The sequence below is a fragment of the Lithobates pipiens genome, unplaced genomic scaffold, assembly GCF_037356315.1.
Source record: "Lithobates pipiens isolate NorthernLeopardFrog02 unplaced genomic scaffold, aLitPip1_a1.2 Scaffold_8, whole genome shotgun sequence".
Classification (NCBI taxonomy): Eukaryota; Metazoa; Chordata; class Amphibia; order Anura; family Ranidae; genus Lithobates; species Lithobates pipiens.
In genome coordinates this window covers 610,590,600-610,617,805 of record NW_027507903.1, presented here as the reverse complement: position 1 = coordinate 610,617,805, position 27,206 = coordinate 610,590,600, and the positions used below count along the sequence as shown (strand labels likewise).

General features: G+C 44.0%; 1 protein-coding gene across 1 annotated transcript; it reads left to right on the top strand.

Annotated features, from left to right (window-relative positions):
- Positions 1–1,598: 1,598 nt before the first annotated feature.
- LOC143963817 (uncharacterized) lies at positions 1,599–18,249 on the top strand. Its single transcript, XM_077473547.1, has 3 exons — positions 1,599–1,933; positions 11,771–12,139; positions 17,963–18,249. Exons 1-3 carry the CDS (start codon positions 1,630–1,632, stop codon positions 18,130–18,132), a joined length of 843 nt encoding a protein of 280 aa, XP_077329673.1. The 5' UTR covers positions 1,599–1,629; the 3' UTR covers positions 18,133–18,249.
- Positions 18,250–27,206: the final 8,957 nt, after the last annotated feature.

Here is a 27,206-nt window from a genome sequence, read left to right as displayed (position 1 = left end):
CCCCAGGCTCCACCAAATTTCAGGTTGCGAAAGAAATGATTCACAACCCGATGTTTTAAAGTCATCCTGTCAGCACAGATCACTTATACAGAATGACAATATAATAAAAGAAGGAATAATACCCCTACCTACCCAGTGGCCCATTTCTTGAAATACTGCCACTATGCTTCCCTCTAGTGGCTGCATCTATTCCTCACTTTCTGGTGTACAGAATACTTGTTATACCTTTTTCATCACCCAGTGGCAGCCGCTCCACTAGGGGTAGAGGGGCATCGGCCCCCCCATCCATGCATCCAGCTCCCTAATCTACAGTACATGCAGGGTGCTGGACACATGGATACCAAAGGGTTTTATTTTTGAAGCACATGATTAGAACCTGAGGCTCTAATGGGCTTTAAAAAAGGGTGGGCTCGGGACACAGAGAACTGTCGTTCATCTCTCGCATTTAGGGGGGCGGTGTTTTTTTTACCCCATTCGCCTCCTTGCCACTGTCCATCTCCCGTGGGAGGGGAAGGGGTGGTGTTAGTTTGTGCCACCCCTGTCACAACCCAATGTTTTAAAGTCATCCTGTCAGCACAGGTCACTTATACAGAATCACATATCTGTAATAAAAGGAGGGATAATACCCTTACCTACCCAGGGGCCCATTTCTTGAAATACTGCCACTATACTTCCCCCTAGTGGCTGCATCTATTTTACATTTTCTGGTGTACAGAATACTTGTTATACCTTTTCCCCATCCATGTGTCCGGTCCCCTAATCTACATGCAGGGTGCCGGATTCCAATGGGGTTTTCTTTTGAAGCAAATAATTAGAACGTGAGGCTCTAATAGGCTTTTATAAAAGGGTGAGCACTTCAAGGGTGGGCTTGAGTTGCAGAGCACTGCCATTCGTCTCCTGCGGGGAAGGAGGATGGTGGGTTTTTTAACCCATTTGTCTTCTGCGCAGGGGATGATCACTGACGTCTGTCCCCCGCACACGAGGTGGTGTTAGTTTGTGCAGCCCCCACCCCCCTTCCCCCTGAAATTTTGAGCGCCAGCCTCCACTGTTCACAACCCAATGTTTTAAAGTCATCCTGTCAGCAAAGGTCACTTATACAGACTGATGTACTTGTACTAAAAGAAGGGATAATACCCTTAGGCTACCCAGTGGCCAATTTGGTGAAATACTGCCACTATGCTTCCCCCTAGTGGCTGCATCTATTCCACACTTTCTGGTGTACAGAATACCTTTTCCCCCACCACACAGTGTGGTTTCTCCTGCCAACTAATACATCATCATAGGAACCATTGCAGTGGAGGAATCAACCCATCCAAAAAGGGCAACATTTCAACAAATAGGTCATCAGTAAGTTAATAATGTTCCCTCTGTTATGGCAAGTATTTCATGAAAGAGAACAGATTTAACCCTCTTGCCATAGTTGTGCCCACCTCCTGGCAGCTGTCCTCTACAGGTACCATTCCCAAGAGTGACCCTGCTTTCTACAAAAATAAAAATAAAAATCTCTATTCAGACACCTTTACATGCATATATATATATATATATATATATATATATATACACACACATAACCCTCTAATCCATATTCTTTGTTTAGATACAGAATATATCACTCAGCTGGATGAAGTGATGGCGGTTTCTAGTGAAGAGGTCACCATCCCGTGTTATTATTCCAAGGACATCTCAGATATTACAAAGGTCATCTGGTATTATGCTGACAGAGAAAGTCATTACTGTACTCATACACCCATATATGAATGGAGTAACGCACATCAACATGGTCGGTACTCTTTGGTCAATTTTACTCAAGACGTCTCGCTGCGCATTCGTAATCTTCGTGTAAATGATGGGAGAAGTTATTGTTGTGTCATCTCTACCTCTACCGCAACAGAAACAATGCTAAGCAAACAAATTACATGGCTGATTGTTGCAGGTACAAATACAGAACACTATTCTTGCCTTTCCCATCACTTCCTGTCCGGCTGAGAACATTTCCCCAGAAAGGAAGTGAGGGGAACTCTTCAACATGACTGTAGACAGAATAAAATGACTTTTCCTTAGTAGAGGAAGGCTAGAACCTTGCTCAGATTTTTCTGTGTTCCTGTTATAGATTTTTCCTCACTCCTAGTCTGGTATCAGCAGGGCCGATCCTAGGGTCACAGACGCCTGGGTGCAGAAATATTTGTGGCGCCCCCACATGGGTGTGGTCATCTTACCAACTCCTCCCCTCTACAAATGTTTCTATGGCAACGACTCAAACACAGAGATGCTCCCCTAAGAAGACTTTGTTATCCTGGGATCCTCCCATAATTTTTTAACAATAATGAAAATACAGGAATGGCGTACACTAATGACACCTAGAGGGTGGGGGGTCTCTCTGATACACACAGAGAGGGCTTTTGTTAGAGAGACTGTTAGAAAGAGCCCCCAGACATGATACAAGAGATGGACAGAGACTGTTGACATGATACAAGAGACAGTCGGAGACTGCAATCATAATACAGGAGATGCCAGAAACAGTAGACATGATACAAGAGATGGTCAGAGACTACAGACATGATACAAGAGATGGTCAGAGACTACAGACATGATACAAGAGATGGACAGAGACTGTAGACATGATACAAGAGACAGTCAGAGACTGCAATCATAATACAGGAGATGGCCAGAGACAACAGACATGATACAAGAGACGGTCAGAGACTACAGACATGATACAAGAGATGGTCAGAGACTACAGACATGATACAAGAGATGGTCAGAGACTACAGACATGATACAAGAGATGGACATAGACTGTAGACATGATACAAGAGATGGACAGAGACTGTAGACATCATACAAGAGATCGTCAGAGACTGCAATCATAGTACAGGAGATGGTCAGAGACTGCAGACATGATACAGGAAACGTTCAGAGACTGCAGACATGGTACAGAAGATGGTCAGAGACTGCAGACACAATACAGGAGATAGTCAGAGACTGCAGACATAATACAGAAGATGGTCAGAGACTGCAGACATGATACAAAAGATTGTCAGAGACTGCATATATGATACAAGAGATGGTCAGAGACTGCAGACATGATTCAAGAGATGGTCAGAGACTGTAGAGATGATACAAGAGACAGTCAGAGATTGCAATCATAGTACAGGAGATGGTCAGAGACTGCAGACATGATACAGGAAATGGTTACAGACTGCAGACATAGTGCAAGAGATGGTCAGAAACTGTAGATATAATACAGGAGATGGTCAGAGACTACAGGCATGATACAGGAAACGTTCAGAGACTGCAGACATGGTACAGAAGATGGTCAGAGACTGCAGACACAATACAGGAGATAGTCAGAGATTGCAGACATAATACAGGAGATGGTCAGAGACTGCAGACATAATTCAAGAGATGGTCAGAGACTGCAGACATAATACAGGAGATAGTCAGAGACTGCATACATGATTCAAGAGATGGTCAGAGACTGTAGAGATTATACAAGAGATGGTCGGAGACAGCAATCATAGTACAGAAGATGGTCAGAGACTGCAGACATGATACAGGAGATGGTCACAGACTGCAGACATGATACAGGAAACGGTCAGAGACTGCAGACGTGGTACAGAAGATGTTCAGAGACTGCAGACATGATACAAAAGATTGTCGGAGGCTGCATACATGATACAAGAGATGGTCAGAGACTGCAGACATAATACAGGAGATGGTCAGAGACTGCAGACATGATTCTAGAGATGGTCAGAGACTGTAGAGATGATACAAGAGATGGTCAGAGACTGGAATCATAGTACAGGAGATGGTCAGAGACTGCAGACATGATACAGAAGATGGTCAGAGACTGCAGACATGATACAGGAAATGGTTAGAGACTGCAGACATAGTACAAGAGATGTCAGAGACTACATACATGATACAAGAGATGGTCAGAGACTAGATATAATACAGGAGATGGTCAGAGACTACAGACATGATCCAAGAGATGGTTAGAGACTATAGACATGATACAAGAGATGGTCAGAGACTGTAGACATAGTACAAAAGATGGTCAGAGACTGCAGACATGATACAAGAGATGGTCAGAGACTGCAGACATAATACAGGAGATGATCCAAGATTGAAGACATGATACAAGAGATGGTCAGAGACTAGAGATGGTCTTGCGGTTTGCCCGGCGGTCGGTTCACAGTGAATTTTGCTTGTTCGCGACTCGCCAAACCGGCGGACTTCTGGCGCTGTTCGCAACGGCCATATTTGTTTACATTATGAAGAACTTAGACCCATGATGACACATCCTTCATGGGGTACAGGACAGCCAATTGAGACATTTCAGCACATGGACAATTGGACATACCCCCTACCTTATAAATAGACCTGATCTGGCGGCCATTTTACATTCTGTCTTTTGTCAGTGTAGGGACAGGATGCTGTGTGGAGCAGGGACAGTCAATTTAATCAATAGCTATTACTATTAGGTCCACAAAAGTCATTTTAAGGACTGGTATAGGTGTACAGTATATAGGGTTGTAATACACTTAGAATATACTTTCTTTCAAGTAAATTATGGTGCACTGCTGACTGCTGTGCTGCTGAGTGCTTGCTGACCGATTCTGAAGCTGTCTTTTATTAGTGTAGGGACTGAGGGACAGTTTGGTGTTTGGAGCAGGGACATTCTGCAAATCACTAGCTACTAGGTCCACAAAGGTCCTTTTAAAGACTGGTATAGGTGTACAGTATATAGGGTTGTACACGTATAATATACTTTCTTTCAAATATAGAAAGCATATTATACTTGGCTGCTGTGCTGCTAAATTGAGTGCTGACCGATTCTGCAGCTGTCTTTTATTAGTGTAGGGACTGAGGGACAGTTCGGTGTTTAGAGCAGGGACAGGGACTCTCTCTATCTCTGTGCTGGTGTGGTGTCAGTGCTCTCTATCTCGGTGCTGGTGTGGTCTCAGTGTCCTCTATCACTGTGCTGGTGTCAGTGCTCTCTATCTCGGTGCTGGTGTCAGTGCTCAGTCTCTATCACGGTGCCGGTTTCAGTGAGGGAGATAGCAGCGGAGAAGCCAATCCGCAGGCAGTGCCAGCACCATGGCTGAGGATCAGCACTGGACTGGCACCTCTGGACCACCGCAGTGGAGCCCTGCATAGGTGGGGGTAAGAGCCGGGCAGAGGGAGGGGCTCAAGCACAGGTTGGCAAACTTGGCACACTGGGACACTGGCACAGGACTGCGCTGCCCTGACTGTGACACTGATCATCTCCTGCACCCCCTTCATAGCCTGCCCTGACCTTGCCTCTCCTCCATGGCCTTCATGCACTCCTGAATTATCAAAATTTCACAGATAAAAAAAGAATGCCTGTCGTTGTCGATCCCAGATTCACTTAATACTTTTGTTATGTCAGTGTCCATGTTGTGGGACTATGTGTGCACAGATAGTAAGTATTTTGTGGCTGAAAATATGACCTGGAGGTTTTTAAGGTTCGCCTGCCATTAAAGTCAATGGGGTCCATCACAAACTTTGCGGTTCGCAAACTTTTGCCCGCATTCACGGTTCGCGTTCGTGAAACGTCCCGTCGGAAGTTCGTCCATCACTATCAGAGACTGCAGACATAATACAGAAGATGGTCAGAGACTGCAGACATGATACAAGAGATGGTCAGAGACTGTAGACATGATACAAGAGATGGTCAGAGACAACAATCATAGTATAGGAGATGGTCAGAGACTGCAGCTATAATACAGGAGATGGTCAGAGACTACAGACATAATACAGAAGATGGTCAGAGACTGTAGAAATGATACAAGAGACGTCAGACTGCAGACATAGTACAGGAGATGGTCAGAGACTGTAGATATAATACAGGAGATGGTCAGAGACTGCAGACATGATACAAGAGATGGTCAGAGACTACAGACATGATACAAGAGATGGTCAGAGACTGCATAAATAATAAAGGAGATGGTCAGAGACTGAAGACATGATACAAGAGATAGTCAAAGACTGCAGACATGATACAAGAGACGGTCAGAGACTGAAGACATAATACAGGAGATGGTCAGAGACTGCAGACATAATACAAGAGATGGTCAGAGACTGTAGATATAATATAGGAGATGGTCAGAGACTACAGACATGATACAAACGAGGGTTAGAGACTGTAGACATGATACAAGAGACGGTCAGAGACTTTAGATATGGTACAAAAGATGGTCAGAGACAGCAGACATGATACAAGAGACGGTCAGAGACAGCAATCATAGTATAGGAGATGGTCAGAGACTGCAGATATAATACAGGAGATGGTCAGAGACTGCAGATATAATACAGGAGATGGTCAGAGACTACAGACATAATACAGAAGATGATCAGAGACTGTAGAAATGATACAAGAGATGGTCAGAGACTGCAGACATAGTACAGGAGATGGTCAGAGACTGCAGATGTTGTGATAGACCTAGCCGGAACAAAGGCTTTTTGAGAGGACTGAGTGCGAGCCTCTTGCCGATCGATTATGTGCCCTGGATTTTAAGGGGCACAGGGTGAATGAGAACCCCACTATAACCTGTGCTAGTCAGATTAAATGCTGTATATATGTATATATGATGTGTGTTGTCTCATGCTGTTGGGACACACACTGTCAGATGCTAATGTCATTAACTCCAGACACCTGTCTCTTGTGTAAATGAGTCTGGCTTGTAAGGACATTCCAAACGTTGTTGTTTGTGCTAATTAATCCTTTGTTTATGTTTATAGTAATGTTTATTGAATTCGGCAGGAGCCGAAAAGTCTTATCCCTCAGTCAACTAATCTGAGTGTTGATTTAGATAATTAGCTCATGCTAATTAGGTTAGGTTTTAGTCACCCCGCTGTATATATATTTTGTGTGAGATCTCAAATAAAGGTCATTCCTGATGTCCTCCTAAGACTGGTGTCGTCTAGTTCTTGGGGGTTCCTATAGCCAGATCCATTGGACTTCTGTTCCAGGACTTAGGAAGCGTATATAGACGGAAGCACTCAATCGGAGTGTGGGATCGGTTCCGTCACAGATATAATACAGGAGATGGTCAGAGACTACAGACATGATACAAGAGATGGTCAGACTACAGACGTGATTCAAGAGATGGTCAGAGACTGCAATTATAGTACAGGAGATGGTCAGAGACTGCAGACATAGTACAGGAGTTGGTCAGAGACTACAGACATAATACAGGAGATGGTCAGAGACTGTAGACATGATACAAGAGACGGTTAGAGACTGCAGACATAGTACAGGAGATGGTCAGAGACTGCAGATATAATACAGGAGATGGTCAGAGACTACAGACATGATACAAGAGATGGTCAGACTACAGACATGATTCAAGAGATGATCAGAGACTGTAGACATGATACAAGAGACGGTCAGAGACTGCAGACATAGTACAAAAGATGGTCAGAGACAGCAGACATGATACAAGAGATGGTCAGAGACTGTATACATAATACAGGAGATGGCCAGAGACTGAAGACATGATACAAGAGATGGTCAAAGACTGTAGACATGATACAAGAGATGGTCAAAGACTGTAGACATGATACAAGAGATGGTCAGAGACTGAAGACATGATACAAGAGATGGTCAGAGACTACAGACGTGATACAAGAGACGGTCAGAGACTTCAGACATAGAACAAAAGATGGTCAGAGACAGCAGATATGATACAAGAGATGGTCAGAGACTGCAGGCATAATACAGGAGATGGTCAGAGACTGAAGGCATGATAAAAGAGATGGTCAAAGACTGTAGACATGATACAAGAGATGGTCAGAAACTGCAGATATAATACAGGAGATGGTCAGAGACTGCAGACATGATACAAGAGATGGTCAGAGACTGCAGATATAATACAGGAGATGGCCAAAGACTACAGACATAGTAGAGGAGATGGTCAGAGACTGCAAACATGATACAAGGGATGGTCAGAGACTGCAGATATAATACAGGAGATGGTCAGAGACTGCAGAAATGATACAAGAGGTGGTCAGAGACTGTAGATATAATACAGGAGATGGTCAGAGACTACAGGCGTGATACAAGAGATGGTTAGAGACTGTAGACATGATACAAGAGACGGTCAGAGACTTCAGACATAGAACAAAAGATGGTCAGAGAGAGCAGATATGATACAAGAGATGGTCAGAGACTGCAGGCATAATACAGGAGATGGTCAGAGACTGAAGGCATGATAAAAGAGATGGTCAAAGACTGTAGACATGATACAAGAGATGGTCAGAAACTGCAGATATAATACAGGAGATGGTCAGAGACTGCAGACATGATACAAGAGATGGTCAGAGACTGCAGATATAATACAGGAGATGGCCAAAGACTACAGACATAGTAGAGGAGATGGTCAGAGACTGCAAACATGATACAAGGGATGGTCAGAGACTGCAGATATAATACAGGAGATGGTCAGAGACTGCAGACATGATACAAGAGATGGTCAGAGACTGTAGATATAATACAGGAGATGGTCAGAGACTACAGACGTGATACAAGAGATGGTTAGAGACTGTAGACATGATACAAGAGACGGTCAGAGACTTCAGACATAGAACAAAAGATGCTCAGAGACAGCAGATATGATACAAGAGATGGTCAGAGACTGCAGGCATAATACAGGAGATGGTCAGAGACTGAAGGCATGATAAAAGAGATGGTCAAAGACTGTAGACATGATACAAGAGATGGTCAGAAACTGCAGATATAATACAGGAAATGGTCAGAGACTGCAGACATGATACAAGAGATGGTCAGAGACTGCAGATCTAATACAGGAGATGGCCAAAGACTACAGACATAGTAGAGGAGATGGTCAGAGACTGCAAACATGATACAAGGGATGGTCAGAGACTGCAGACATAATACAGGAGATGGTCAGAGATTGCAGACATGATACAAGAGATGGTCAGAGACTGCAATCATAATACAGGAGATGGTCAGAAACTGTAGACATGATACAAGAGATGGTCACAGACTGTAGATATAATAGAGGCAGGGCTTTTTTCAGGAGGAACTTGGTGGAACTCCGTTCCACCACCTCTGGCTCAGACCCTTGGGGGGGCCTGCTCACCACAATCACTTGTAAACACAGAAGTCCAGTTTTGTGTTTACAAGTGACTGCTCTACACTGTAACCCCCTTAACTCTGCACTCTGTATGCAATGCAATCCTGGTATTTTATGCCCCTTTAAGACCCTCCTACTGTTCGTGAAATTTGACTGACCACACCCACTATTTGATGTGATTTGGAGGGTATGTGTGGGTGGAGGGATTTTAGGGGGTCATGGTTGTGTTCCAGTATCCATTGTTTGAGAAAAAATGCCCTGAATACAGGAGATGGTCAGAGACTACAGACATGATACAAGAGATGGTCAGAGACTGCAGACATGATACAAGAGATAGTCAGAGACTGCAGATATAATACAAGAGATGGTCAGAGACTGCAGACAAGGTTACATAGCAGGTGAGGTTGAAAAAAGACACAAGTCCATCAAGTCCAACCTATGTGTGTGATTATATGTCAGTATTAACTTATATATCCCTGTATGTTGTGGTCGTTCAGGTGCTTATCTAATAGTTTCTTGAAACCATTGATGCCCCCCGCTGAGACCGCCGCCTGTGAAGGGGAATTCCACATCCTTGCCGCTCTTACCGTAAAGAACCCTCTACATAGTTTAAGGTTAAACCTCTTTTGTTCTAATTTTAATTAGTGGCCACGTGCTTTGTTAAACTCCCTTCTGCAAAAGTTTTATCCCTATTGTGGGGTCACCAGTACAGTATTTGTAAATTGAAATAATAGCGTCTCTTCTTGCATTTTTATATTGGAGTTAAGCCATCCAGGACTTTGGTTCGCTCTTTTAAATTTATTTCCCAATGGGATGCACTGGCTACTGCCGTTATTTAATATGCTGTTAAAGCAAACCCATCTCTCCTCGCGCCCAGTATTACTTTCCCCTTAGTTTCATCCCTTTGGAGCTCTATCCATCCCTAGCTCACATCTCTCACATTCACTTGTACATTATTCTTGATATAAAGGCATACCCCTTCTCCTTTTTTACCCTCTCTATCCCCCTGATAAAGGGAATACCCTTAAATGGTTGCCAGCCCCTCCTAGTTATCTGTCCAACAGATCTGTGATGTGCCGAACCAGAGCGCCTGGTAGACAACATACAGTTTGATGCTTCAGGTCTTTATAACAGATTGCCCTATCTGTCCTTCTAAGAATTGAGTCCCCTACCACCAGAATCTGTCTTTCCTTTCCCTTTGCTTCTCCCTCACTCTCACTGAGTTCCTCCCCTGGCAGCTAGGAGAGTCCCTCAGCTCCAGCAGTGCTGGTCCCTGACTGGTTTCACCAATGTCACTTAATGGAGCGTACTTATTGGGATACTCCAGCCCAGGATCGGCCTCCCTGGCACTTTCCCCTGTAACCTTCCTAACTGTCACCCATCGACTCTTTTCTAGTGCCTGCACCTCCTTGTCTCCATCCACCTCTGTGCTAGCCCCTGTGGGACGTTCCAAGTACATTCCTGGCTCTCCTTTAGTATTCAGGGAAACAATGTGCTGCACAGAAGTATTCGCCCTCGATCAGATGATCAAGGAACACATACATGACGCTAAAATGTACACAGAGTCTCATCTCCACACCCGCCGGGTATCGTACCTACTAATTTAATGAGGCTTATACCCTGTTAAAATTAAGTAACAACTAGCTTCCTGACACTAATACTCAATACACAGGCACTCAACAATATAATACACAGGTACTCACAGCCCACATGCATTCACAGCCCACTCGCAGTTCATGTGCAATTGCAGCCCAAGTGTACTCGCAGCTCACATGTACATACAGTCCATGTGCACTCACAGTCCAAGTGCGCTTGTAACACTCTTTTACTCACTGCCCGCGTGCACTCACAATACTCAGGTGCTACCAATACTCAGGCACTAACAATATTCAAGCACTAACGATCTTCTCAGATACACAATACACAGCTACTCCCAATACACCGGTACTCCCAATACGCCGGTACTCCCAATACTCAGGTACACACATACACAGTCAGTCAGGTTTTGTGTCTCTGCGTCACTCTGCACAACCGCCCCTTGTAATTGGACACTAGCAGTCAGTCACCTTCAGTGCCGCCGTTTCACTGATTAGCCTCACACTCTCCCTCCTGCGGTCTGCGCTTCACTTAACCTCCGCCTCTCCCTGCCAGCCTTCCACTTCCCAGTCCCGCTGGATGTCTTCCTGCCTTCTCTGTTCCCATCTGTGGGATGATACTGCCCTCAGTGCACCACGATGTCCCACTCTGCCATTGCTGTAGGTCCCTGGGTCATCCGCTGCCGCTCTCGGTCTGGAGAGGGCCGGTCCTGTCATGGGGGGTCCAATCCGGTCGGGGGAGTCTGTCTGCCACACTGCTGCTCTCGGGCGGGGGGTAGGGGGGGTCCAGTCCAGTCCTCTGCTCCCTGCTGACACAATCCCTCTCACTCCACACTCTCCCAGCACTGACTTCCGCGCCAAAAACTCTACAACAGCACCACCTACAGGCACCAGACACTGTGTGGGCATACTATTGCTGTGCTATTTATTTATTTTTTAAATTGGGGATATTTATTATAGCAAAAAAAAAATGTGAAAGGGGACTTAAACTAGGATTGAATTTTGCTGGTTCACGTATCTAAATTGTTTTATATGTTCAACCTTCTCTTCTAGAATATCAATCATCCTTTGATCCACCAACTAATGAGATCTCAGTACAAGAAGGATATTCAGCGATCCTTTTCTGCTCCTACACCCTTCCTAGTGATCGGTATACAGAGAGAGATGTTGTGCGGGTCAATGTATACTGGAGAGTGGGGAATATAACCGGACCGTACGCCTACCACCCCTACCAGGAAATGGTCCATTCTACATATAAACATCGGACATCCATAACAGGGATGACTAATCTAATGATAAAGGATGTGACAAAGGCAGACAACACTTCATATCACTGCTTTGTGGTGGTCAAACTGTGTGCAAGTGACTACCAATATGAAGATAAAATTATGTACGGAGGAGGAACCAGACTAATCATCAAAGGTAAAGTTATTGTGTTTTTAGCTCTATATTTATCATAAATTATCATAATATGTCTGGTGCCAGGAATTAAAGCTGAACTCCAGAATCCTGATGACTTTCCACTCCCAGCTCTAATGTGTCATGGCCAAGTGCTGCAGAGATTGTACCCCTATACAAAAAGGAGCAGTGACATCAGGCCCTCACTGTTCCATCCAGTAAACTACATGGTGGAGCAGGGGTGGACTGAAAACTTATCGGGCCCCCAGGCAATAGGAGATCATGAGGCCCCCTGTGTCCTCGCCCACACTCATGTCACACCCACACAAAGGGAAATAACTGGAACCAATATTTTGTGGCTCTCATTGCAGCAGCTAGAGCAGGAGATGTCGGCATTCAGTTGCTGCAGTGAGAGACACAAAAGAAAGATTGGTTCCAGGCTCTTCCCCCACCTGCTGCACTGATCGCCTGCTCTAGCCGCACACCATCCCCCTGTTGGGAGGAGGAGGGGGTGTGGAGAACTGCAAGGGTCCCCTCTGCACCTAGGCTCGAAAAGAAAGGAGAGAAGTAATGCAGCGAAAAATGGGTGTGGCCAGATTGCAATAACAAATGGGAGGGGCTTATGGAGCATAGTTAGATAAAGCCCAGGCTCATCTGTATCTATAAATGTGCTTTGATTGCTGTGCCACAAGAAAGAGTCCCACAGACACATATAAACCTCAGCACAATCAGTAAAAAAAATACTTTCTATACAGAACAATCTCTACAGAACAAGGACTGACTCTATATATAACAAGGATCATCTCTATAAAACAAGGACTGCCTATATAACCTTGTGATAAAAAAAAAACAACACAAAATACTAGCGCTTTAAAAGATACTGGTGTGTCCTTTTCAGTTCAGTCTGTATTGTTCATTAAAATAGATTCAAAACAGTTTTTATAAAAGCAAGATGTTTTTAAAAAAGTTATCTGAGAAAACAGTACTTGGAATTTGCTGAAGATCCAGAAAGGTTGCTTGCTGTCCTTAGAGGATAAGGGATGTATGTGCACAATCACCTGCGGCAGCTGCTTCTTTAGAGTGAAGTCATCTCATGAATAGGATACCAATAAAGGAATATATAGAAGAGCGCCAAATCAGTAAAAAGTGCATTTATTTTATACAATTAATAAAAGTCTCACTTACATCCATAATGATAGTCAAATCACTGTTCCCTTTCGCTGGTGCTGTTACTGGATGAATCCTCCTCCACAGCGCACTAGGGGAAGCTCTGCTGTGTTCTGTGGTGCACAGAGAATCAGACTGGCTTGCAGACAGCGTGTGACATCAGCTGGGGGGGTACCCAAAAGCACAATGCGTTTCTGAGCTTGCGCAAGCCTCGTTCGGGCATGCGCGCTCCTTTCTCAAGTGCAGGTAGAAAGGAGCGCGCATGCCCGAACGAGGCTTGCGCAAGCTCAGAAACGCGTTGTGCTTTTGGGTACCCCCCCAGCTGATGTCACACGCTGTCTGCAAGCCAGTCTGATTCTCTGTGCACCACAGAACACAGCAGAGCTTCCCCTAGCGCGCTGTGGAGGAGGATTCATCCAGTAACAGCACCAGCGAAAGGGAACAGTGATTTGACTATCAAACGGAGGACAATAATAATTATGGATGTAAGTGAGACTTTTATTAATTGTATAAAATAAATGCACTTTTTACTGATTTGCCTATATAACCTTGACCATCTCTACAGAACAAGGACTGTCTATATAACAAGGACCATCTCTATATAACAGGGGCCATCTCTATACAACAAGGACTGCCTCTATATTATCTACAGAAAAAGGACTATCCTTATGAAACAAGGATTAAAACTATGTACTTGATCTGACACTTCCAGTCTGGGGTGTGCGTGCACGCTGCTGGCGACCCGCTCCTGCTGTGTTTGGACACAACAGAAGCAGTGGATCCAATGTCCGCTGGGACCCACCAATTGTTTATGGGAGAGGCAGAACAGCACTCGTAGGGGAGACAGAAATTCTGTGTTTCTGCTAAGCAGGAACACAGATCTCTGTCTTCACACAGCCAAAGCCCCCCCCCCCCCCCTAGTTAGAAAGCACTCCCAGGGAGCACATTCAACCCTTTGATTGCTCCTGATGTCCCTCCCTTCACTGTAATAATGTCACTGGTCCCCAGAAAGTGTTACTTAGTGTCACATTTGTCTGCTGCAATGTCGCAGTCCCGGTATAAGTTGCTGATCACCGCCATTACTAATAAAAAATAAAAAGTCCATAAATGTATCCCATAGTTTGTAGACGCTATAACTTTAATCAAAAACATGTAGCAGAATACATATTGGCCTATATTTATGTTTTATAGCAGAAAGTAAAATACTGCTTTTTTCAAAATTGTCAGTTTTTTTTTGCTTATAGCACAAAAACTAAAAACCACAGAGGTGATCAAATAGAACCAAAAGAACGCTCTATTTTTGGGGAAAAAAAATACATCAATTTTATTTGGTTACAGCGTCGCACAACCGCACAATTATCAGTTTAATTACCATAGTTAAAGAGATGGGGTTACCACAGCTCCAGGTAGGTCTGCTGAAACAAAAAGATTTTTCCTCCAGGAAATGAAGAGCCCCAGGTGCCGGCTAATGCTTATAGCAAATCAAGGTGAGTAGAAAATTCTAAAGTAGTGCTTACTCATAGCTGTGAGTAAGCACTATGTTTAGTGTGAAACGCATCAGCTGTCTTTGGTTCTGTATTACTTTGCCGTGACATGTACAGTGTGATCCTGATGTTCTAATAAAGGCACGAGAAATTTCATTTGGAGTGCGGCTTTCCAGAATTTTCTACTCCCCTTGATTTTTTTATTTTATTTTTTTTTTTTTCCATAAAATGTCTTTTATTTATAGAAACAGTTAATACAGGAAATAACAGACGCAGAAAACTGACACGAGTACATAAACCATAAGTCTAGTTCAGCCTTGTAAAAGTATAATTAATAAGACAAAGCCCAATCTGATCAGTAAGCCCATCTCCTGTTACTTAAAGGGGTTGTAAAGCTAAATTTTTTATTTTCTACATAGGTTCCTTTAAGCTAGTGCATTGTTGGTTCACTTACCTTTTCCTTTGATTTCCCTTCTAAATGTTTTTTTGCTTTGTCTGAATATCTCACTTCCTGTTTCTCCTCAGTAAACTTCTCACCATCATCCGAGCTGGTGGTTAGTCAGCCAGAACAGCTTACTGAACAGCTTACTGGGGAGAAACAGGAAGTGAGAAATTCAGACAAAGAAAACAAAGAAAAAAAACATTTAGAAGGGAAATTGAAGGAAAAGATAAGTGAACCAACAATGCACTAGCTTTAAGGAACCTATGTAGAAAATAAAAAAATTACCTTTACAACCCCTTTAAGGGTGTGGGCTCGAGAATCAAGTGGTCTCTCATATTGTGGTCACGCATGGTATAGAATCTCGAGTATGCGTTCTGCAAAGATAGTTGGCGAAGTAAAGCGTTTAGGTGTACGTGGAGATGGCTATGTTGATGGCTCGTGTGTCAAGCTCAACATGTGAGGTTGTGTGTAGGTAATTTGGTGGGGTGTATAGAGGGGAGAATGGTGAGTAATCAGTTCAGTTGGATTGGGAGGGGGGAGGGATGGGAAAAGGGGGAAAGGGGGAGAAAAAAAAAAAAAAAAGAGGACAGGGGGGGAAGATGGGGGTGTTTGTCTCTGACTCCCTTGCAATTGCTCATAGACGATATATTCTTTTGTTCGGTTAACTTAAAGGAATACGGTTCGGGACCGGATGCCTGGAGTTCTATTAGAATGGGATGGGTATGGAGAGAAGGAGATCTATATATTTTGGGTGTAGTTGATGAGATGGATCATACCAGTTTTTGGTGGACTATCTATTATATCCTAAGTGGTCCATTTGAGCTAGGTGGTAGGGTTACTGAGGGCGTCAAATGCTGTCGTTGTTTGGAAGGATATCCAACCAGCCCATTGTTTGCTAAATTTCCCTTGATTTTTTAAATGAACACAGTGCCGTATCACCAAAAATTGTCATTAAGGGGGGTAAAACCTTCTAGGGCTGAAGTGGTTAAATGGGGACATTGACAATGCCATACACAGTAGTGGATGAAGGAGAGGGACTGGTGTCCAGGTCAGGGACTGTCTCTCTATCTATTAGGGTCTCTGTGTACTGTGACATGCTGTGTATACAGTGGGGGGGGGGGGGGGGGTCTCAGCATGCAGCCAGTGTTCTCCCATGTCAGGTGTGCTGGCCCCAGGGAGGATAACAAGTGGAAACTCCAGCATGGTTCTGTGAGATGCTGGGAACGGGCCCCCTTACTGACTCCAAGCCCTCGGGCAGTGCCCAAATGGTCAGTCCCTGTGGTGGAGGTTTAGTCTAGGTTCTCATTTTTGCAGCTGCACTTGATGCTTTTTCCTGGTGTGTTTTGCAGTGCGTTTTCCACTTTTAACCCTAAGTTGTTGCATGAAGCTTTCATGCATTTTGAATTTTTTTTTTTTTTTTTTTCTCTTTAAACACACTGTGTATAGCTGATTGCTAAGGAGTGGACCAGGAAATCGGCTGCTGCGTCCTTAACAACTGGTGAATCATGTAAAAAGAGAATTGCCAGCAAAAAAAAAAAAAATTGGGGTCCCCCCAAATTCCATTTCCGAGCATGCAGCCCGGGAAGGTCAGGAAAAGGAGGGGGCGAGCGAGCATCTCCCCCACCCGCACCATACCAGGTAGTATGCCCCACAAGACGGGCGGTGCTTTGGGGCGGGTGGCTCTGCTTCTTGTCGGGCATTTTTAAGACTAGGTTTAGCCTGGAATTCTACTTTAGGTTGCCCACAAAAAAAAAAAAAATTCTAAGTGAAAATACTCCAAAGCTTTTAACTTTTACCATAAGTAATAAAAAATACAAAAGTGGGTGATAGCCAGAATGTTCAATATAAGTAGTGTCCTCATTAACTTACATAATGCTTTGTGTAGCTGATATATTCTATGGGGGAGATTTACAAAAACTGGAGCACGCCGAATCTAGTGCAGCTGTGCATAGTAGCCAATCAGTTTCCAGGTTTTATTGGCAAAGCTTAATTGAATAAGCTGGAGATAGAAGCTGATTGGTTACTATGCACAGCGGCACCGGATTCTGTGTGCTCCAGTTTTAGTAGACATGTGCAATTATTTCGTTCCAAATTCGTTTTAGGACAAAATTTGGCATATTCATTCAATCAGAAGCATCCGAATGAACAAAAGACTCTTTTGACGCATTCATACAAAAACGAATTGTTAGAAAGAATGGTAATCCAAGAGAACGAAAATCCGAAAGAATGAAAAACGATTCAACCTACGAGTTTAACAAATTAATTACATTCAGATAATTTTGTTTTTCGTATCTTCTATTATAATTCAATTATTAACTATTATTATAGTTTTTATTATTATTGTTTATTATAAACTATTAAATTAAAGGTAAAATAGCCAAAGTCAGTAATTCTTCTATTCAAGTCTCCATAGCAGCTAATTTGGAATAGAATAGATTTGCATTTCTTCTGGAATTTCCTTTCAAATTTGGCTAAAGTAACTGTTTGTGAATGTAATGAATAAACGCATCCAAAGTTACGAATGATCCGAAATAACAAATGCTGATCATAATGAATGATCTGTTAAATAACCAAAAAAAAACAAAAAAACAAATGAAACAAAACAAAATTTGAATTTTGGTAATGCACATGTCTATTTTTTAGTAGTTTCCCCCATGTGTCCTATTATTTTTTTGTGAAAGTTGAGTTTGAATATGACCTGAACATATTGTACTTGGTTCTACGATATATTCATACATCCTAATTGTTTTACAGAAAATTTTACAGAACCCTCAGAACCACCTCAGGTGTCCAGTTTTGGTCAAAAAGTTTTAGTACTAGCAGCATATGTGGCTGTAAAATTCTTCATCGCTGTCATCCTAATGGTCCTGGGCTGTGTGTATGGAAGAGCCAAGAACAGCAAGAGATCCACCTGGTGTAGATAATTTAGCATTTACATAACAATTGTCTAGCAGTTGTTTCTTATTTTGTCCTCCTAATATTGCTTTATTGGAAAAAGATAAGTGCTTTAATTTGATACCATACTGTCAATAGTAAACTTTCATCCTTTTAAAAATAGAAAAAAAAATTGTGAAAATTATGAAAAACAAAAAACATTTTTTAGATTTTGACAAAAAAAAAAAAAAGGAGCACAGTGTTTTTTGTTAATGATATTTTTTTTTCATTTGCTGGAATCAAGCAAAAGTAAATATGTCTGTTTTTATGAGTATATATATATATTAGAAACAGTACTGTGTATCTTAGATTTATTTTTTTATATATACTTTTTTGTGATAAAATACTACCAAGCAGTGTAGAATGAGCGGCGCTAAATACTCAGTGAATATGCTAATAATACATAATCTCAACTCAAATGTATCCAATAAAATATACACATAACATAAATAACATTGATTGTTACCACTTTAAACTATAATAGTAACACCCTGTGAAGTAAATAGTTGCAACAAATTATATGAATGAATAAATTAAAAAAGTGTCCAGTTTTTAAACAAAAAAGTCCAACGTTCATTAGATAGCGACCGGTGAATAAATTCTAATTATAATCAAAAAGGCTTCCAGGAACACTCCTCCACCACACCGCCGTGACTGTGACTTCAATCCCCTTATGTGCACACACTCACCAGCTATTTATGCCTCACACTGCCATGTTTGGCTATAGACGCTTAAACCCTCTTTTCACAGGGATGCAGAGTGACAGATCTTCAGGTGTCTGTCAGAGGCAAATACACAGATCCTGATTAATCCTCTTTACACACTCCACATGTAGATGAAAAAAACACAGCCTCCAATAATGTAAGCCCTTGTACACACGGTCGGACATTCTGACAACCAAATCCGTTGGATTTTGTCCGACGGATTTTGTCCAAAACTGTTGCACGGAAAATCCGATTGTACATAATGTGATGACGTTATTTCATTACATCGGGGCTATGTTCAGGCTAGTAGCCAATAGCTTTGGTCTGGGAATTTGATCTGAGCATGCGTGGCACTTTGTCCGATCGGAATTCTCTACACATGATAGGAGTATGTCCAATCGGAGCATTTTTTTCAGAAAATTTTATGGACAAGTTGGAAAACTTGGTCAGTCGGATACTCCGACGGAAACAGTTCGATGGAGACCACACACAGTCGGATTATCCGACAAAATGGTCCGATAGGACACATTCCGTCGGAATCTCCGACTGTGTGTACAAGGGCTAAAACCTTCACACACTTTAATCTCTGCAGCATGGCCAACGTTGAGTTCCACCTGGTGGGCATGTCACATATAAGGCGGTTCTTGGGCAGGTTCAACTCCTTTTGGAGCTCAGCCAGCTAAGCACTGGCATTATATGATCGGTGGAAATGCACACAGACTTTCCTGGCCTGCCTCAGGACATCCTGTAAGCCAGGGTACCTGCCAAAGAACCGCTGCACCACCAGGTTAAGGACGTGAGCCACACAGGGCACATTGGTCAGTTGTCCCTGTTGGAGGGCGGAGAGGATGTTGGTGCCATTGTCGCAAACCACCATTCCTGGCTTAAGCTGGCATGGTGTCAACCACCTCTTGGCCTGCCCCTGCAGAGCTGACAAAATATCTGCCCCAGTTATAGCTCCTGTCCCCCAAACAATCCAGCGCAAGCACAGCATGGCATCTTTTTTCCTGCGTACTTGCATAGCCCCTTGAATGCCTACGGAGCACCGCTGGTTCTGAGGACAAAGCAATGGAAGAGGCCATGGAGGAAGAAGAAGAGGAGGGGGTGGAGGAGAGAGGTGTGTCACAACCAGTAGTAGCATTTTGGAGGCATGGTGGCGGAACAACCTCCAACACTACTGCACCTTGTCCTGCATCCTTCCCAGCTGCCAGAAGAGTGAACCAATGGGCCGTGAAAGATAGGTAACGTCCCTGTCCATGCCTGCTGGACCATGAGTCAGTGGTAATATGCACCTTACCACTGACCGCCCTGTCCAGCGAGGCATGGACATTGCCTTTCACATGCCGGTAGAGAGCCGGAATCGCCTTATGTGAGAAAAAGTGGCGTTTGGGAACCTGCCACTGAGGAACTGCACATTGCACAAACTCACGGAAGGGGGCCGAGTCTACCAACTGAAAAGGCAGCAGTTGAAATGCTAGCAATTTAGCCAAGCTAGCATTCCACCGCTGGACATGTGGATGGCTGGGCGTGAACTTCTTTCGATGGTCCAGCAGCTGGGGCAGGGAAATTTGCCTGCTACAATCGGACGTCGGTGTACTGCTACCAGAGTGCCCTCAAGTACTTGGCTATGACACACTTAAATCTACACCTTCATTCCTCTTAGTGCAGGTTTCAGAGAGGACTGAAGGTATAGTGGGGTTGGAGATCCCAGCTGATGAGGAGCAAGGAGAGGTCAGCTTTGTTCTTTGGTGTGGATCTTTAAGGTACGCTTGCTTACGAGTTGCATGGTAGGTCAACATATGTCTGGTCAAGTATGTGGTGCCCAAGCGGCTGATGTTTTGGCCACGCGAGATATGCTTGAGACATATGTTGCAAATAGCAGCAGTGCAATCTGATGCACTCATCTCAAAAAAGGCCCACACCAAAGAACTTTTGGAATAACACGCAGAGGCAGCGCCCTGCACAGGCGGAGCTCTGCAGTGTGATTCAGTCAGTGTGCTGCCCTTAAGCTGGTCCCTGGAGGGCATCCTGCCTCATTGGAGATGTGCCTCCTCCACCACCTCTCTCCTATCAGGCACCCACGTGGAGTCAGTGACCTCAAGTCATCACCCCCTCCCTCTTCATCACTGGTGCAAACGTGGCAGTATGCTGCAGCTGGTTGAACATGACTGCCAGATTGCTGTCCTTCTTGAGCATCCCCTCTCTCTGCGCTCATGTTACTGCCTTCCTCTAGCTGGGTATCATCATCAGAGCCTTCAAAACGCTGGGCATCCTCCTGGAGCATGTACCCAACACTGTGCTCAAACAGTTCAGGGGACTCCTCAGGAGTACATGGTGGGTCTACGGAAGGACTAACTGATGACATTGAGATGAGGGAAGAGGATGTGTTGGCAGCTGCTTTGCTAGTACATTGAGCCTGGGTGAGTGAGGATGAGGAAGATGAGGAGGGCTTGGTCATCCACTCTACCAAGTCTTCGGCATGATGCGGCTCAACACGTCCAGCTGCCGAAAATAAAGACAAGCATGTCCCATGACCACGTGCGTCCACGACCAGCACTGTTGTCTCTAGAGACAGAGCCTATTTGCCCTCTTTTATTGGCTCGTGACTGTCTGCCTCTCCTTCTTGGCCTTCCAGACATAGTAATGGCCTGCAGGGAGATGGGAAAACCAGCAATTAGGGTAGCTTTAGGTGCACACTGAGCATATGACACAGTACACCGAATGTAATTACTGCAGCTGCCTGCCTGTGTTACAGAAACAGAACAACACCAGCAATAAGGGGTAGCTTCAGGTGTATACTGTGCAGGGGGCACACAACACCCACTGTAAATGCTGCAGATGTCTGTTTTACAGAAGCAGAACAACCCCAGCAATAAGGCGTAGCTTCAGGTGTATACTGTGCAGGAGGCACACTACACTTACTGTAAATGCTGCAGATGCCTGTATTACAGAAACAGAACAACACCAGCAACAAGGGGTAGCTTCAGGTGTATACTGTGCAGAAGGCACACAACACCCACTCTAACTGCTGCAGATGCCTGTATTACAGAAACAGAACAACACCAGCAATAAGGGGTATTTTCAGGTGTATACTGTTCAGGAGGCACACTACACCCACTGTAAATGCTGCAAATGCCTGTATTACAGAAATAGAACAACACTAGCAATAAGGGGTATGTCAGGAAATGTTCCATCCGCTGATAATATCTGTCTTTTGGCGTGCAGTACTGTGGTCCACCAGCAGGTGTCTCCTGTCAGTTTTGAGCTGTCAGGAGAGCTTTTCCCTGCTGATGTTATATCATCTTTGGGCTGCAGTACTGGCGTCCACCAGTGGATGGATCCTGGCAGTATGGAGCAGGCAGCACCTCCTGCAATCAGGTGTGACTTGAGACCAATCACAGGCCTATAAATAGCTGGCAAGCACTCGTATGTTTGCCCTGGTATTGGTCCTTGTGCCCTAACCTGCTGCTTGTGATCCTGAGGCTGATTCTGAACCTGTTCCTGCGCCCTGAACCTGTGACCCGTGGTTCTGATCCTATTTCCCTGTCCTGGTCCCTACCCTTTCCCACCTGTTACCATTATCCCAGTCCTGCAGTCTGATCCGTCCATCCTATCCCTGTCCTGTGTTCCTTACCCCATCTGCTGATCTCCCCGTGTATGACCTTGGCCTGGCTTGTATCTCGGATTCTGGACTGCCCTTGTTTATTTACTGATCCTCTGTGCATGACCCTGGCCTGCCTATTGTTTACGATCCTGGTATTTCCCATTTATTGTACAAATCTGTCTATTGTTGTTTGGGGGTCTCTGTTGGTTGATTTATTGCACTGTGTGGTTGTATTTATATTATTCACTTTCCTTAATAAATCATTTTATTTCACTTATACACGTTTGGGTTTCCTCTGTTGCAGTCCACACAGTTCTGGTCTTATCTGATATGTGACAGGGTAGCTTCAGGTGTATACTGTGCAGGAGGCACACAACACCCAATCTAACTGCTGCAAATGCCTGTATTACAGAAACAGAACAACGCCAGCAATAAGGGGTAGCTTCAGGTGTATACTGTGCAGGAAGCACACAACACCCACTGTAAATGCTGCAGATGCCTGTGTTAGCCCCTGTACACACGGTCGGACATTCTGCCAACCAAATCCGTCGGATTTTGTCCGTCGGATTTTGCCCGTCGGATCTTGTCCGAAACTGTTGCATACACACGGTTGGACTAAGTTGTCGAAAAATCTGATCATTCAGAACGTGATGACGTAATTTGGTTACGATAGGACTAGTAGCCAATATTCTCTACACATGATCGGAGTATGTCCGATCAAACCAGTTGGTCGGAAAATATTTCCAACATCTTGGAAAATTGGGTCCGATGGAGATTCGGACGGAATTAGTCCGATGCATACCACACACAGTCGGATTATCCGACGACGCGGTCCGATAAGACGCATTCCGGCGGATTCTCCGACCGTGTGTACAAGGCTTTACAGAAACAGAACACCAGCAATAAGGGGTATCTTCAGGTGTGAACTGGGCAGGAGGCACACAACACCCACTCTAACTGCAGCAGATGCCTGTGTTACAGAAACAGAACAACACCAGCAATAAGGGGTATCTTCAGGTGTATACTGTGCAGGAGGCACACAACACCCACTGTAACAGTGCTAGGTTCCCAAGAAAAAAGACACTGTCCCTGCCTAGCCTGCTCTTTCACTGCATGCCAACACACTACACAAGGCCACCGTGCTGACGGCCTTATATAGTGTGGGGCATGTACTAAATCCCCCTGAGCTATAATTGGCCACAGGCATCCTGCCTGTGGCCAATTATGGTTCTCCTTGCTGCCGGTGCTGTCATTGGCCAAGTATGCGGGGTCACACTGCATGCTAGGCCAATCATGAGCCAGCAATCCACTGCGATGGCGCAGTGCATTGTGGGCCGTGAGCACCACATGAATATGGCGCGAACGGCCCACAAAGTTCTGGATTCGCCGAATAGGCAAAGAGCCAGTGTTCAAGTCAAACATGCGTTCGGCTCGAACACAGAGCTCATCCCTAATCCTCACACTGTAATGGGCATGATAATGTTCATATGCCTTCCAAGGGAGAGCAACACCCCATGGTGACCTAAGTGAGGCAACTGTTAACTGACATGTAATAACATGCAGAAAATGTATGCACATATTTCCGAAAAGAATGAAAATTAAACACAATATCTAAAGTAAATAGGCTGGCACTATATATATATATACATATATATATATATATATATATATATATATATATATATATATATATATATATATACACACACACAGACATACAGTATTTTCAAGCATATACAGTATCACCTAAAAAAAACTCTGGATACAGAAAAGAAAATCCTGGTGTTTTAATTTACATGGCATTATCTCAGGATTAAAGAGCATCTGTCACGTATCTGGTCAAAGGCTGGAGTGCTAAGAGGGCTCCCCTTGTGGCTGAGTGGGTTACCAGCTGCGGTAGCCTGAAGTGCTGAGATTATGTACACCAAATGAGGGCCAGGCAAGTAGAATGCACTGCAGGGCAGGTGTCATTGAGAAGTACCAGGCAATACTTTGCAGCAGGGTGAGACAGGAAGCAGGGTCAGGAGCCAGGCCAGTAGTCATGCAGGAGAAGTCAGCCAGGAGTAGAAGCAAGAAGCAGAATCATAAACAAGCTAGTGGTCAGAGCCAGGGATGGAGACAAGACAGGTCATTGGCAAGCTGCATCAGTAATGGGGAATCCAATAATAGCATACATTGGAGCACAGAAACACATGGGGGCTGATGATCGTCCAGCAACATGTGGACCAGACTACTGGCATTAAATAGGTCACTTGGTGCCAAGATCCGTCATCGGTCAAGATTGGCCTGTTAGTGGGCCCTGAGGACAGGGTTGATGACCACTGAATTAGAGGGTTTAACCCTTCACAACTCTCTTTTGCATAGAGACAAATCAGGTATCGTCATAAGGAATGACTGATATGATAAAGTGCTTAACACATTTTGAAAGCTTTCACCTTTAAAAAGTAAAAAAAAAAAATGTTTTGTCAAACTCCAAACTTTTCTGTTATTTATTATTATGCTAAATATAATCTATTAGGCCTTGTTAACATACAGTAGGTGTGAGGAATGTTAAATCTGTTACATTATTAAATCTCTCAAAATGCTTCACAAAGCCAATGTTTCTACTTTATGCTTGGAGAAAAATGTGTAGCAGATATTTAAATTTTGTATCACATTTGCACCTCTTTGTATTGTGTTATGTTGATTTTGATCTTGCTTGCAAAGTTTGTCAGGTGTTGGCAACTTTCAAAGATTGCCAAATGTCTCAATTCAAGCCAACAGAGGAATAAAACCTAAAAAAATTGTAATAATAATAATAGGACTATGTTAATAATACTCAATCAGATCATAGATGCCACAGATATATATGTTGCTCATAACATGAAAATACAAACAATATTTGGATCAGTCCATCAGAGGACAAATTATGGGGTACTATAGAACAAACTTTCATAAGACAATAGAACTTCCTGGCCCTATTAGCAGTATCTCTTATGTCCCCCACTATGAGTAATAAAGTGCCTCACTCAACAATAGCAGCCACTAGACTCTTGGTGTACTCTCCTCTCCTGCCAGTAGCTTAAACTTGCACAAACTAGATATCCCTCTCAAATAGAGATGAGCCGAACACCCCCCGGTTCAGTTCACAGGAGAACATGCAAACGTGCCAAAAATGTGTTTGAACACGTGAACACCGTTAAAGACTATGGGACACGAATGTGAAGAAACAAAAGTGCTAATTTTAAAGGTTTATATGCAAGTTATTGCCATAAAAAGTGTTTGGGGACCTGGGTACATGTATCAATGCAAAAAAAATTTAAAAACTGACATTTTTTCGGGAGCAGTGATTTTAATAATGCTTAAAGTGAAACAATAAAAATAAATATTCCTTTAAATATCGTGCCTGTGGGGTGTCCTTAGTATGCCTGTAAAGTATTTGTAACAGTGCCACAGCAAAATTACATTTCTAAAGGAAAAAATGTCATTTAAAACTGCTCGGGCTGTAATGTATTGTTGGATCCCCGGCAATATAGATAAAAATATCAAGCATACCAAAAAAAAATGGTGTGGATGTCACCCCCAAAATCCATACCAGGCCCTTTAGGTCTGCAATGGATATTAAGAGAAATCCCACAGCCAATTTTTTTTTAAATGGTGTGGGGGTCCCCCAGGCCCCCAGGCACTATATACAGTATATATACTATATGGCCCGCCCTATATACTCTGCAGAAAATTGGGCCTTGGGTGTTGGTACCAGAACACTGTAAGCCCTCACCGTTACTCTTGATGGGTGCAGGAATGGGCCCTGCTGTGAAATATTATATCAAGAATTGTAATTACATGCCCCTGTTAAACATGGGCAGAACAATTAGGCCTTAGGAGGTGGTGGTGCTACAACACTGTAACCCCTCACAGTTACTCTTGGTAGGCGCAGAAATTGGCCCTGCTGTGAAATATTATATCAAGAATTGTAATTACATGCCCCTGTTAAACAGGGGCAGAAAAATTGGGCCTTGGGTAGTGGTGGTGCCACAACACTGTAAGCCCTCACACTAAGGCCGCGTACACACGCGGGGACTGTTCGCTCAACCTTGTTCGTCAAACAGTTTGAGCGGACAGTCCGCTCAAAATTAGCATGGATGGACTTGACCACACACGACGAACGAACAGTCCGCTGAAACCGTGCGCGATGACGTGAACGGCACGTACGACGGGACTAGAAAACGACGTCCTATACACTGCAATGCAACCTTCGGCGTGAAAATCCTTTCTGAGCATGCGCGCAACTTAGTTTGACGAACAAGCCTACACACGAGGGGACTGTCCGCTGAAACAAAGTTTCAGCGGACAGTTTTTCGGAAATTCCGAAAAACTTGGTTCAGCAGACTGTTCGCTGAAACTGTCCGCTGAAGCCCACACACGAGCGGACTGTCCGCTGAAACACTGTTCAGCGGACAAAGTTGAGCGTACAGTCCCCGCGTGTGTACGCGGCCTTACTGTTGATGGGTGCAGGAACGGGCCCTGTATTGAAATATTATATCAAGAATTGTAATTACATGCCCCTGTTAAACAGGGGCAGAAAAATTGGACCATGGGTCAAGTGTCCCTGTCGGAGGGGGCGGAGAAAAGGTTGGTGCCATTGTCGAATACAACCATTACTGGTTGAAGCTGGCGTGGCATCAACCACCTCTGAACCACCTCTGAGCCTGCCCTTGCAGAGCTGACAGAATCTCTGTACCAGTGTGATGCCACAACACTGTAACCCCGCGCAGAT

Excerpts from the sequence above, each read along its gene's own strand:
- LOC143963817 (XM_077473547.1), top strand. The coding sequence starts at position 1,630 with ATGGCGGTTTCTAGTGAAGAGGTCACCATCCCGTGTTATTATTCCAAG. Across the intron at positions 1,934-11,770 it reads TACATGGCTGATTGTTGCAG|AATATCAATCATCCTTTGAT; the intron begins GTACAAATACAG and ends CTTCTCTTCTAG. Across the intron at positions 12,140-17,962 it reads AACCAGACTAATCATCAAAG|AAAATTTTACAGAACCCTCA; the intron begins GTAAAGTTATTG and ends ATTGTTTTACAG.